At 43.4% G+C, this 14,542-nt stretch overlaps 1 protein-coding gene across 4 annotated transcripts in view; it reads left to right on the top strand.

Moving 5' to 3' along the window:
• Nucleotides 1-12,671, top strand: part of GRIK4 (glutamate ionotropic receptor kainate type subunit 4) — a 470,359-nt gene extending 457,688 nt beyond the window's left edge. For 3 of the 4 annotated variants that reach the window (XM_081843083.1, XM_081843085.1, XM_081843084.1), the window contains 2 exons: nt 2,121-2,239; nt 12,146-12,671. In XM_081843083.1, coding sequence (XP_081699209.1) covers nt 2,121-2,239; nt 12,146-12,511 — 485 coding nt within the window. In that variant the 3' untranslated portion in view covers nt 12,512-12,671. The remainder of the gene's footprint in view (nt 1-2,120; nt 2,240-12,145) is intronic. The other variant, XM_081843086.1, reaches the window with a different exon arrangement.
• The last annotated feature ends 1,871 nt before the right edge of the window (nt 12,672-14,542 follow it).

The raw sequence follows: 14,542 nt of genomic DNA on the forward strand, positions 1-14,542 counted from the left end.
TCTGTATTCCATCAACTACTCAAGTATACCTGTAGTGGAAAATTATTTGTCAGATGATTTAAAGGAACACTTACTTTTAACCATCTGTCCATCAGTAATTATTATGATTATGATTTATATACTGCCCTTCATCAAAAGATCTTAGGGTGGATCATAAGATAAATTCATCCTACTGTAGCTTGCTGAAGCTGGGCCCCCAACACCCCATGGCTATCTTTCTATTTCCTCATTTCATGTGTTGGCTTAGTAGTTTCAAGGTTTTTGTGCAAACCTTGGTTGATTCCAATCTAGCACTAAGTTAAAGTCATGTAGTGGTATACTTGCCCCCCCCCCCCCGGCAAAATGTTCTGTGCCAGCAGAATGCATAAGCAGGTTCCTGGTAACTTTTGTTGCACAACAGATGCTTTGAGGGGTTTTTGTAAACATTTCATGAAATAAGTAAGAAATAACTAAATCTCTTCTGCAATGAGTTTCCACTAGTGCAGTTGTTGCATTGGAGTCTTCGGTTGCACAATATTCAAACTCGCCCATCTGCTAGCACAAGGGCGCAATGGATATACCCTTTATATGCAAGGGAGTATAACTAACATTCTCTTTCCACAACCATTAAATCACAGTGATGGTGCAGGAGGCATTCCAACTCTTCGTCAGTCTTACTGCACCATTTGATACTCACAACTAAGGCGTTCTTGTATTCGCACTGTGTGTTTCACATGCTTGAGGCTTCAGGTTAGGTCCAAGGCATCACTGTATTACCATGCTCACTTGGCACAGGTGTCTCTAATCATGTCTGAATGGAGGGCAGGATTGTTCCCTTGTTCACATCAATAGCAGGGGTGGAATTTGATAATAAGCCACCCCGTGTAAGGCCATCTGATGCCCTCCCAGGAGCCCCCAGCCAGGCTTTGAGAAGGAGGTGTGAGGCTCTGGCAGGGTCCTAGGGCCCTCCTACCTCCTTCCAAGAGGCCAGTAAGCATTTGCCCGGCTTTGAGGAGGAAGTATTATTATTATTATTATTATTATTATTATTATTATTATTATTATTATTATTTATTTATTTGTACCCTGCCCATCTGGCTGGGCTACCTCAGCTACTCTGGGTGGCTTCCAATAAAGATTAAAAATACATTAAAATGTCACACATTAAAAACAGATGTCTTCTAAATGTCAGGTAGTTGTTTATCTCTTTGACATCTGCTGGAAGGACGTTCCACAGGGCGGGCGCCACTACCCAGAAGGCCCTCTGCCTGGCTCCCTGTAGCTTTGCTTCTCGCATTGAGGGAACCACCAGAAGGTCCTCAGCACTGGACCTCAGCGTCCGGGCAGAACGATGGGAGTGGAGATGCTCCTTCAGGTATACTGGGCCGAGGCCATTCAGGGCTTTAAAGGTCAACACCAACACTTTGAATTGTGCCCGGAAACATACTGGGAGCCAATGTAGGTCTTTCAAAACCAGTGTTATGTGGTCTCAGCGGCCCCTCCCAGTCACCAGTCTAGCTGCCGCATTCTGGATTAGGAGGAAGTAGGACTCTAGGACCCTGTCAGAGCCTTCACGCCTCCTTCCCAAAGCCAGGCAAGCACTTACTGGGCTTTGAGAAAGCACCCTCTGTTGAGTGCTCGGTGGGACCACACCACTCGCACTGCTGTAAATCAGCCTGTCAATAGAGAGAGGCTTCATCAGGACACTTACAGGTCAGTTTGCCCTGTGCAGCTAGGTCTCTTCTAGCTCACATTCAGACAAAAAGGGTAATGGTTTGAGCAAAGACAGATTCTTGCTCTCTGGCAACACCTGAGTCACTGTTTTTGGACAGTAAAACCAGAATAGTAAGGTTCTGTTGGAGCGGTGAGCTTAATGCCTTGCTCCCAATCAGCCAAGGGCTAGATCAGCCCATTCACCCCAATGAATAATAAAAATAGTTCCTTAAAAGTTTGCCTAACATATTAACAGTGCTATTTTCCTAGAAAAAGAGATGCCAGTATTCACCATGAACATCTCCCTCATTCTCTTAGAATGGCAATGGCGGCCACCTGAGAGGTGCCGGAACTGATTTCAAGCTGAAAAAAATCCCTGCATATTAATATTGTTGTTCTTCCTATTTTTTCTTTGTTTTGTTTTTTAGGACTAGGAATGGAGAATATAGGTGGAATCTTTGTGGTTCTGATATGTGGTTTAATCGTAGCGATTTTTATGGCAATGCTTGAGTTCTTATGGAACCTCCGACACTCTGAACACTCTGAGGTAAGCCTCCACCAGGTATACATTCTAACATTTTATCAAGCGTGATTCACAAGTGTTGGGTACCAAGCGGACAATCTGACGGGTTCTCAAATGTAAGGAAAATCCTAAATAAGACTGATTGTTTCAGTGAGTGATGTCTCCTATGAGAATGCAGTGGTGGAGCTTGGAATAAGGCTGTGAATAATCTGGATATGGGCATAAAGAAATATGGCTTTGGTATTTCAGTGTGAATGGTAGACATCGTGGTACGTTTCTAATATGGAAAGCCCTTCTGTGTAGGAACAGGCGTGTAATCTGCATGTAGGTCATTTTGTACGCCAGTCTCTTCCCCCTTCCCCCTTCTCAGTCCAGTATGCTAAGCTCCATTATTAACTGTGGCTTCACTCTGCAAGAGAATATAGTTTTTGTGCAGAAAACTGTGTAACATGTGAAGTGGCCCTCATAGTTGATGGAATAGAATTGAAAATAGAAGTTCACAGAATACGACTGCCAGAAACCAAGATGGCTACCTATTTCCTGATCTCCTCATTCCACATTCATTTTGATGTATTCACATTTCCCAATCTTTTGCCAATGAATAAGAAGTTACAAACATAAGAACCTAAGATGAACCTGCTGGATCAGACCAGTGGCTCATCGTCCAATGATGGCCCATTTAGTTCTTTAGATTTTAAATTTAAGCGAAGTTGTAGAATTGATGGTGAATTTCCTAGTACATGGGAGTGGTGAGTTGTAGTTTCCCACACACGGGTTTGGGAGCATGGAACAATAGAAACTAAACTAAATATTTTTGTCCCATCAAAAGATATATTTATCCCTAGCATATAGTAACTAACTATTTATATGATAAATACTTGACATATTATTTTAAGTTACTTATCAAATATATCTCTAATGATTCTGATTTACTGACTTTAACTTTGCTGCAAATATGCTGATGTTCCTTTAGTTCTGTCTTGATTTCATGAAATATAGCTACTCTAAATTAAAGTGGTATCATCTGCAAGCTGGCTGTTCTTTCATGTTTTTGAAGCTACTGCTATAACCTACTATTTTACGATTCTCGGGGGCAAAGGGTACAAACAGAACTACTAAACAAAAACAGGGAAGGAATGCAGCTCTGCTTTCTCCCTCTTTTCAAAAGAAATTACTGACAATATGTGATTCACAATTGCCTCAGAATATATAGAGAATTAATCATTCCAATAAATTTGGAGCTGAATTCCATTACAATTAACATTGCTTTTAAACACTGCCAATTCAGATGACTAAGTGCCTTCTCTGTGTGAGCACCAAGAGACTTTTTTCTCATTTTACTATGATGAATTATGTTAATGTTTCTTCTCACGTTGCTTACTACATGTCCATTTAATATAAAACCAGATCTGACTGAAATGTACATATTGTTCTGTGCATATGTTTTGTGTTACATTTTGGCACGACTAAGAATAGCACTGGACTTCAAAGAAATCCACTTCTTAAAAAAAATAAAAAATCCCTAGGTACATATTGAGGTGTACATTCTCATTAGTGGCATCCTACAAGGGCGCGGGTGGCGCTGTGGGTAAAACCTCAGTGCCTAGGGCTTGCCGATCGCATGGTCGGCGGTTCGAATCCCCGTGGTGGGGTGAGCTCCCGTCGTTCGGTCCCAGATCCTGCCCACCTAGCAGTTCGAAAGCACCCTTAACTGCAAGTAGATAAATAGGTACCACTTTATAGCGGGAAGGTAAACGGCGTTTCCGTGTGCTGCGCTGGTGCTGGCTCGCCAGAGCAGCTTCGTCACACTGGCCACATGACCCGGAAGTGTCTTCGGGCAGCGCTGGCCCCCGGCCTCTTAAGTGAGATGGGCGCACAACCCTAGAGTCGAACACGACTGGCCCGTACGGGGAGGGGTACCTTTACCTTTACCTTTAACAGGCAACAACTTTTTTCTAAGTCCACATACTGGTAACAATATGTTTCTTTGGATAGCTGACAAGCCAAGTTAGCTCTAGATAGGTAAAGGTAAAGGGACCCCTGACCATTAGGTCCAGTTGTGACCAACTCTGGGATTGTGGAGCTCATCTTGCTTTATTGGCCGAGGGAGCCGGCGTACAGCTTCCGGGTCATGTGGCCAGCATGACTAAGCCGCTTCTGGCGAACCAGAGCAGCGTACGGAAATGCCGTTTACCTTCCCGCCGGAGCAGTACCTATTTATCTACTTGCACTTTAACTTGCTTTCGAACTGCTAGGTAGGCAGGAGCAGGGACTGAGCAATGGGAGCTCACCCCGTCGCGGGGATTCGAACCACCGACCTTCTGATTGGCAATTCCTTGGCTCTGTGGTTTAACCCACAGCACCACCTGCGTCCCTTAGCTCTAGATATTTCCCTGTTAACTAGGGCAGAACCATAATGGGTGCGTTTTACAAACATTTTTCTCCCTACCTCCTCACCTATATCTGCCATTTTTGGACATCCTTTATGGACCCTTTCAATGATTATTTTGTGTAATGGAATGAGTGAATGGGAATGATTTTTGTGTGAAATACATTTATTTTGTTTATCACACAGCCAGTCATACTTGGCTACGTGCCGATGACACAAGCAAATGAATCTAGTTCTGAGCAAGGGTAATGTCTATTGCAAAAGTCATGCCCTTACCCTAAAACAGCTTTGTCTGCCCATACTTATATCAGCACGTAGCGAAATATGATTGGTTGTATGGTGATGTCATTGTTACTAATCACAAGGGCTATTTTTCAAACAAACACAGAATGTTGAAGCTGTAGATAATTGGGGCTGTAAATTGTAGTGAACCAACCTGGAATGATGGGGTTTTAGGGAAGGGGAGGGCTTTCAGGAAATACGTACGCAACTCATCTTGGCACCAAAACGTTTGCCTAAAATTATCTGACTGAGCTCTATAGTGCTAACAAACGTAAGTCAATATATTTAGAAAGGAAGTTACAGTGTGATGTTGCGCTTTTTTTGTTATAATTCACTATAGCCCCCCCCCTTTTATCACATGTGATCCCAGGATAGTTTACAAACATAGCTGCATATATATTAGAACAGGGGTCAGCAAACGTTTTCAGCAGGGGGCCGGTCCACTGTCCCTCAGACCTTGTGGGGGGCCAAACTATATTTTGGGGGGAGGGGAAACACAAATGAATGAAAAGCCATATGCAATAGCACCGGACTGAGGAAAGAGGATTCCATCACCCAAGGGCCACAACAGAGAAGCCATTTCCTGAGCCAATGCACATGGCACCACACCAAGTGATGGTCCCTCCAGAAGGGTCTTTCCTGAAGGTCTTAGGTAGGGTCCAGATAGGGTGATATGGGAAGAGGCACTCTTTTCAAGTATTCCATTTCCAAGTTGTTTAGGGCTTTGAAGATTAACGTTAACTCCTTGATTTGGGTTCAGTAGCATACAAGCAACCAGTATATGAATGGATGAGTGGAGAAAATGAAGTAATGCTCTCAAGGAAATTTCAAACAAATTAAACTAGTCACTCCATCACCTGAATCTTACGATCTGCAATATGGGGACAAAACTACTCATTTCTTTACCAGAGTTGTTGCATTGATGAGAGGATGGTGAGAACAGGGCACTTTGGACACTCAATAAAAGTGAAACAAGTTCTAAGTTTTGTAGAGGATGAGATACATTCCCTTTATGGTGTGCAAGGGGAACAGAAAGTATTCTGTAGAATCTCATACATCTTAAAATGAGCTTTTTAAAAAAACAAAAAACCCATTATAGTGCTTCTTTGGAAGAGTTTAAAGCCAGAGGCACACTATTGTACATGTGATAAATAACGGCTTTTCTGTGGTGGTGAGCTAGAGGATGTCTTAAACAATAAGGTACCGTAAAAATCCCATGGTGTTGTTCAGCTCACTGGGGAATTATAAAAAAAATCAACTTGTTATAAAAACATTTTGGCATATTTTTTTTTGCTTTCAGCAGCAAAAATTGATATTGCTGGATTTTGGAAGGGAGCTGCTGTGCCCAATATATACTGTGTGGACAAAGAATGAACGCTTATGATAACAGAAAAGCTCCCTTTTCAAATGAGAGTTGGCAGCAGCTGGGGAAAAGCCAGGAGATATTATGTTAACACGGCCATTATTGTATAAGCTTTGCAGAAAACAGCATGCAGTTTTCAAAGGTGCTAAATAAGTATGAAGTGATTTATTTTTATCTGCACTACCAAGTATTCTATGCGTTGGCTAAATATGGCACTAACTCATTAATATAAAGGTTTAAAAGTATGGGAGCCATAATGCAACCTTACTTCACTCCTCGTGATTTTTAAAAATCATCAGTCATACCACCATTTAAACCTACTATGACCCTCATTTCTGTATTGCTGCTTAGTTCTCGAATCAATAGCAGACGTCTGCAGTCGATGTTGACAATCTGAAATTTCTCCCAGTCTTTTTCAAATAATAGAATCGAATGCAGCAGAAAAATCAATAAGGGTACATAAAGGTTGTTCTTAATATTCTTAGTATATTTCCTTATAATATGGTTCAGAGTAAAGCATCAATGGTACTGTGTCCTCTGAATTCTGCTTGTTCTTCATGAATAATGTTATTTTGCAACCAATCTGATAATTTTTGAAGAGGATCCCACGCATAGAGCTTTGAGGAGATGTCTAACAAGCTAATTGGCCAATAGTTTTGTAGATCATTTCTAACCCCATTCTTCTAAATCAGGGAAACAATTCTCATTTTTTTCATTCAGAGGGCATTTGTCCCGTGTTTTTTATTGTGGTAAACAAGCCAGCCAGGATAAGCACCCACCATTCTATATATTCCTTATAGAGCTTGGATGAAAGTGTATCTTCTCCTTGAGCTTTATTTGATTTCAGGTAGGAAATAAGGGCTTTTATATCGTTACAATGCTTTGGTAGGTTTGAGAAATCCATACACTGCTGCTACATGTGATTGCCCAGAATAACCACCAAATGTATTGGAGAAATATTTAACCCAATCAGTGTTAGGAATTGAGGCTTCCTATGATGATCACTTTGTTTACACCCCGGGCCACTAGTTCATAGAAATCATCTTCCCTCTGTTCCATTACTGCTAGTCCCAATTCCTGCCACTGGGTTTTCATATATACACCTTTTTGTTTTTGAGCAGACTTTTGCATTCCAATCTACGTTAGATAGAATTTTCCATGGGTTCCTCTCATGGCTTCTTATGCAAATCTCTAATTGCCTGGCCAGAACTTTCTTAGCTACCTTGTGTTGACCGTCAAACCAGCCATGGCGTGTTGATTGTGTGTAGTTGTAATTGTAGAAGTTATCAAATAGGGCCTGAGTTCTGCGACAATTTGCTGGAAGACATCAACAAGATTTGGAGATTTGTTCATAAAAAGTTGACACAAGCTTGTCAGATGATTACTATATCATTCTCTTGAATATCGCTGCTTATCCACCTTTTTATTATCCCAACCCGCCAGGTTCCAGGAATGAATGTTAAGACCTTTCTGGATGTTTTCTAGTCAGTTATGGTATCTTAAAGGAGAGCTGAAGGTATAATAATTTCTTTTTCTATAATTACCCCTAGGCCTGGGCTTATCTTGAGCATTTGTTGATGGATAATCCCTTTGATTTCCAGGAAATAGATTGCTAGCAGGGTAGGAGTGTTGGGTCTCCAACCTGGGCATATTTCTTCCAATACGTGCATTTTGCTTGAATTCCTGCTTGCAATTCAGATTGTTCTCATTATACCGCTGGATTTCTTCACTGGCCAGTTATGACCTGTAGAACATCTGAGGAACTCTTTCTCGAAGTATTATCATTGGAATTTGGACTTACACTCTCATTCACTACCTTTCCCAGTATTTTATTAAAAAAATTATTATTATTATTTATTTATTTATTTATTTATTTATTTATACCCCGCCCATCTAGCTGGGCTTCCCCAGCCACTCTGGGCGGCATCCAACAAAATATTAAAATACAGTAATGCATCAAACATTAAAAGCTTTGCTAAACAGGGCCGTCTTCAGATGTCTTCTAAAAGTATGGTAGTTGTTGTTCTCTTTGACATCTGGTGGGAGGGCGTTCCACAGGGCAGGTGCCACTACCAAGAAGGCCCTCTGCCTGGTTCCCTGTAACTTGGCTTCTCTCAGTGAGGGAACCGCCAGAAGGCCCTCGGCGCTGGACCTCAGTGTTCGGGTAGAACGATTTACTGCATTTTCCTTCCTTCTGTGCTGGGGAGCAGGAAATGCAGAGTGCCGACCTGAAGTCTTCAGATCCATCAAAAGATGCCAGATTGGGGTTTAAACAAATTAGATTCGGTGACAGCCCAATATCATTTCCTTGGAAGGTAGCAAGTGGGTTATCAGCATACTCATCCACCATCAGTAGCCTTGGATCAGAAGGGGTCAAGTTAAGAATGGAAAACAACTCCCCCAAGTCCATCTCTTGAGGATTCATATTAGTGTAAAAGCAGGTTTCTGAGCTCAAGTTCTAATCTTGACAGATGTCATTTAACCTTTTTGTTATTGAATCTGATAGGGACTTAGCAAACTCAGACCTATCCCCGTCTTGATGTACCTTCATACCATCTCTAATTTTAGTTTCTTTGCTGGTAGGTATCTCGCAGGGCTACTGTCAGAATTCTTGTCTCCACTAACCCAACCAGTGTACCCATTCTGACATTCAAACCCAGAACTTTCTTTTCCAATGAATTGATTCTACTAAAGATTCCTTCTGCTGTTTGTTTAGACAGAAGACATTGGTTGCATAAAAGTTCCCACAGTGAGGGAGTTTCAGTCTCTGTTGTGGCCGAGTCTATTATGCCAAGACTGTTATTACACAGTTGACATGTTGTTGTACGGAAGAAGCTGAGTTTGCCTTACAGCATATATATCAGCTCCTAGCAAGTCTGGATCGATCGACCAGTTAGCTAAGATTTCATTAGAGGAATATGTAGCAAAAGCTCTTACTTGGGAGAAGGCATTTCCAGCCCCCTGAAGAGTTTCTCAACTTTGGGTCTCCAGCTGTTTTTGGACTACAGGTGCTTGAAGGGAAGATCACATAGTTTTCCTGGACATTTTGCCATTCTACAGGATAAACATAATGCGTGTAGGGCAGGCATCCCCAGACTTGTCCCTCCAGCTGTTTTGGGACTACAACTCCCATCATCCATAGCTAGCAAGACCAGTAGGTAGGAATGATAGGAATTGTAGTCCGAAAACAGCTGGGGACCCAAGGTTGAGAAATACTGAAGAGGACAGGGGTGTCTACGTAAGACATATTAATTACATGTTGGCACAATTATTTCACAGAGACTTCTGTCTCACTTGCTGAGATACAGTAGTCCAGCATAGATTTCTGGACTAAGTTTGGCAATGGAGTTCAAGATGCTTTATCTGAATTACTGTGGGTCTGCGCTTGTGTAATAATCATGATAAAACTGTTAAAACTGCAGTGTATCCTTCAGTCAAGATGATCTTCTAAGTCAGGCATCCCCAACCTTCAGCCCTCCAGATGTTTTGGACTACAATTCCCATCATCCCTGACCACTGGTCCTGTTAGCTAGGTGTAATGGTTATAAGGGGTTGCTCGTGCGTAAGTTACTTCCACTCCTGGCTAGGTAGCCTGGTTAAACCTGTTCTGGCTGGACAGCCCTTCACTTCGTGGCTGTTCAGTCGCTAGCAGCATCCGTCAGTGGGCGTTTCTTGAACTTCTTCTAGCAAAGAAGTTCTTTGACGCCAAGTCTATGCCTACTTTCCCTGCGCGGAAGTCTTCTGCGCAGGGTGGGTGTGGGTAGCGGAGGACCCGTGCTCTCCCCGCTGGTCTCCAGCGAAGAGTCTTGGAGCCCCCTCGCCGATTCTCCCATCTGCCCTCCTCTATCCCTGGTGTTACGCTGATTTCCTTCCCCAGCCGATGAGCTCCCTGTCTCCCTGCTGGGCCCCTCTCCAGCATCACTTGAGAGCCTCGCCTCCACCTCTGGCTCCGATGTCAGTTCCCTGACATCAGGGATCATGGGAGTTGTAGGCCAAAACATCTGGAGGGCCGCAGGTTGGGGATGCCTGTTCTAAGTATTTCTTATCAGTTAAAAATACTGAGCCAAAACAGCTGCTCTCTCAGTGCCTGCCCTCCAATTAAAATGTATGGCTTTTAAGCCCACCTAAAAGTAAAACAGATAAGCTCCTTGGTTGTATGTAACAATTAACAATAACTGCTGAGCCAAATGACTTTAAAACTATTCAGATAAAAACAAATTGAAACTAGAACATACTGCAGAACTATCCCAGAAGCCAGAACAGCAAGAGGAATTGCTGCTTTCACTGCACAGCAATCCCTCTTGCTGTTCTGGCTTCTGAGATTCAGAATAATTTTTTTCTTGTTTTCCTCCTCCAAAAACTAGGTGTGTCTTGTGGTCTGGTGCGTCTTATAGAGCGAAAAATACGGTATCTGCTCACAGAAAATAAATAAAATTAAGCTGAAAATATGTGAACGAGACATAAAACTCATGTATTACTAAATGAAGGGGAGGGAGCTTAGAACAGCAAAAGGTTCCAGGGCAAGTGCTGATATGTTTAAGACCTCCAATTCTAGAACCCATGAAGAAACCAAGACCTAGTCCTCACATCTCACTGATGTGAGTAAACCTGTATCTGGGCTGCACCTCTTGACTGAATGTTCCTTCATTTAAAACAAACAAACAAACAAACAAAAAACCATACAGAGAAAGCTAGTACAAAAGCTAGACTTGAATCTGTCTCCATCTAGTTTTCTACATGCAGGGACTTCTATTCTTTTTTTGCATGGGAGAGCATTCTGTGAGTAAAGTTGTGCAGCGCAGACACAGATTCATCATCCCAGTAAGAACTAAACCGATTGAGGCTTAAACCAAACAGGGATGTTCAACTGCGGATGATTTGTGTGTTGAGACCCCGCAGCCACCCCTTCATTGGAAATAACTCACACAAGGACACGGATATTAGGTTTATGTTATTGGGCAAATTTTGGCCACAACTTTATTGAAATTACAGAATGTGAGCGGTATTGGCTTAGGCATTGATTGGACCTGACTATATCTGACTCCTGCCCATTGCGCAGGAAGTCCCCAGTAAGGGTAAGCCACTGGTAGGGGGAGCCCTGTCGATGCGAACCAACTCAAGCTCCCCCTGGTGTTCCCGTCGGGGTCGTGTCAAGGCCTTAGCCCCCCAGCCAGGCTTCAGACTAGATCAACACTCCTGGGTTCCTTTAACGGAATACCCTTAATCATGGAGGGGCAGGTGATGGCCACACCTCCCCTCCCCCACACAAGGTCAAACAATGCCTAACCGCAACCCTAACAAAGTTGTGACGATTGCTACGAGGTAGGCGAAAACCAAGTGGCCAGTGCCAATTTGCCAAGTGTAAAAATTCGTACCAGGCCCCTCGGACAACCAAGGCGACCAACCGAAGTCCATAGCAAGGCCATTGCCTAACCTGCAAAATAGGGAGGGAGGGTGGGAGATTGAGGAAGAGAGCCAAAGAGGAAGTCTTCTGGCTTGCTCCTCCATTTAAACGGCCACGGCCATGCCCCCCCCCCCCCGGCCAGTGGGTTGGCTGGCCGGGATCCCCCAGGCAACAGGGGACAAGGTCCCCCGCCCCCGGTGGGGAGTGGGTGGCCATGCGGTCCACCGCAACTCCTCCCCACTGGGAAGTGGAGCGGTTTAACTCCAGTTCTGATGTGGTCGCAAGGATCTTAGGATCCAAAGATGGACCAGCAGTTTTGCCCAGGAAACAAAGAAAAACATTTGTCTAGTGACATAATAAACAGGCAGGCTGTTGAGAAAGGGTTACTGAGCATTTGAGAGAGCCCCCAGGAAACCAGAAAGATAGAGGGGGCAGTGACCTTGGGACAATATCTTTCTGAAACTGCTCTTCTTTTTCTTGGGCCTCTGATAGGTATCCGTCTGCCAGGAAATGGTGACAGAGCTGCGTAGCATCATTCTGTGCAAGGACAGTTTCCACCCCCGTCGGAGGCGAGGGGGAATCATACGGACTCGCCCTGTTATACAAGAAGAACGGAGGGCCCGCACCACAACCATGCTAAGCAACGGAAAGCTCTGTGGTGGCGGCGACCCCGAGCAGCTGGCACAGAGACTTGCACAAGAAGCCGTCCTGGTCGCTCGGGGTTGCACACACATCCGGGTGTGTCCAGAATGCCGGAGGTTCCAAGGCCTTCGGGTCCGGCCAGGGCCAGATTCCCCCGTGCAAAGCGACGAGAGCTTGGAATGGGAGAAAGCAACAAACAGCAGTGAGCCTGAGTAAAACAGTGGGGAGACGGCGGCAGCAAAAGAAGCTAAATGTTCCATTTTACAGAACATGAGACTTGTACACAGTGTTGAACTCTTTTTAAATTAATAAAGAGGCACCCCAGCTTGCCAAGAGCAAATCAAAGCTTTAGGCTGGGGGCTGAGCCCAATGGGAACTTTTGTTACCTGTCTTATATGAGAAAGTATCTAACCTACCTACTTTCTGAAACGTTAAGAAAACGCCCCTCTAGCTAGGCTGAGAGGACCCTTCCTCAACAGCCTGCTCCTCAGAAACTTGAGGTATGGGGTATGGGGGGGGGGAAGTCACACAGAGCTGGTGGCAACCAGAGTCACAAATATCCTAAACCAGGTGAAAAAAAACATTATTGCCACAAGGACTTCTTTATGGGGGGGTGGCGGTTCTTTTCTTTTGGAATTTGTGGTGGGGAGGATAATTTTCTTTATTTTATTGTTGGAACTTCAGGTCCTAGAGGGGTCCAGCACTCCTGAGTTCAGGTACTGAGCTCACACCACTTTTCCTGGGTCAGGTGAGGTTGCGGAAGAGGGGAAGGGTTAAGTCCCATATAAGAGCAGCCACCAACAAGGAAAGTCCATTCAAAGAGTTACAAATACCAAAAACCAACTAACACACTGAACCTGGAGGCCTTGATAACAGCTAGAATTTCAGGGTACCTGTGTCTGTCTTGCTTGCTTAAACAACTCCCCACCCCCACCCCTCACAATGGTCTTTCTTTGTACACATTTTGAGAAAGCTAACTAGTAGGAGAGCAGGTTGGGGATGTGGAATTCTGTATTCTCCCCCCAGCAGGGGGTGGTAGAATTTAACTATCCCAGGTTGTCAGCTTTTGAAAGTCAACTTTTAACACTGTGTTAAGAGAGAGGTCCTCACGATTTATTACATGTGCCCGTGATCAGCTCTGTTCTTAAGACGAAAAATCACCATCCCCAAGTTCAATAGACTCACTTATGACCTAGACATCATCCTCTATAAGAGGGTTTCTTTGCTATGAAATATCACTGAGTGAAGGTACACCAGCAATGTCCATGGTGTCTTTTGAAGACCTATGAGAAGAATGGACCAACAGCCAGGAAATCCTTAGCAACGGTTTGGAACAGTTGCAGGTTTTCCGTGGGAGGAGTTCGATTTCCTGATTGACAATTCTATGCAATTCCTGATTGTAAAAATACAAGGAAGAAAAACAAAGTGATGACAAATGAACACAGGTCAAATAACCTGTTCTTGGTTTTTTTCCCCCCCGGTTTGTTTTTGAATGTACTGAAATAAAATATGTCCTTCTATATAAATATAGGATTTTTTTCCCTCTACCTTTGATATTCAGAGGTAGCTGGAGTCCCAGTTCATAAGGGGGAAGGATATGTAGCTGCCTATGGCTAATGCACTTTATTCCATTCTTTCTATCCACATTGGAGCAGTTTGCCAACTGGTTAAGTTAGTATTATATTGTCATTGGCCACAATAAAACACTAAGTGTTCTTAAGTTCTTTCAGTCGGTTTAAGCGTTCCTAACTCTGTATTGGATTGTGGCCACTGATCGGGCAGGGATGATACTTGTGTAAAGGACTCTAGAAGTGGTAGAGGAAAGGATTAATGTTGTTCTTCTAACTGGTTTGGGATTTATTTTAACAGGTAATAACAGCCATCAACTCTGTGAATGGGGTATATTGAATACAGCAAAAAGAAAAGAAAAGAAATAATCTCCGATGGCATTGTAAGTGTGAAACACAGAGAAACTTAGCTTTCTGTTTTTAATCCTTAATATGGCAAGTAAAATTTAAAGTCCCTGACAGCAATGAGTGCTGTGGGCACTGAGAGAAGCCTTTGGGGAGAGAAAGGAAACAAACACTTATGATTATCCTACTCACAGAGAAAGCTCGTTTCTAACCCCAGGCAGTTGGCATCAAACTCAGAATGAGAAGAAAGAGAGATCTGCGTTGAACTTTTATTTTTATTTACGCTTTAGTAACTGAAAGCACTTTACCTTCCCTGTTCTGATATTCTGTTATT

This window comes from Podarcis erhardii (assembly GCF_964252035.2).
Source record: "Podarcis erhardii genome assembly, chromosome: 16".
Classification (NCBI taxonomy): Eukaryota; Metazoa; Chordata; class Lepidosauria; order Squamata; family Lacertidae; genus Podarcis; species Podarcis erhardii.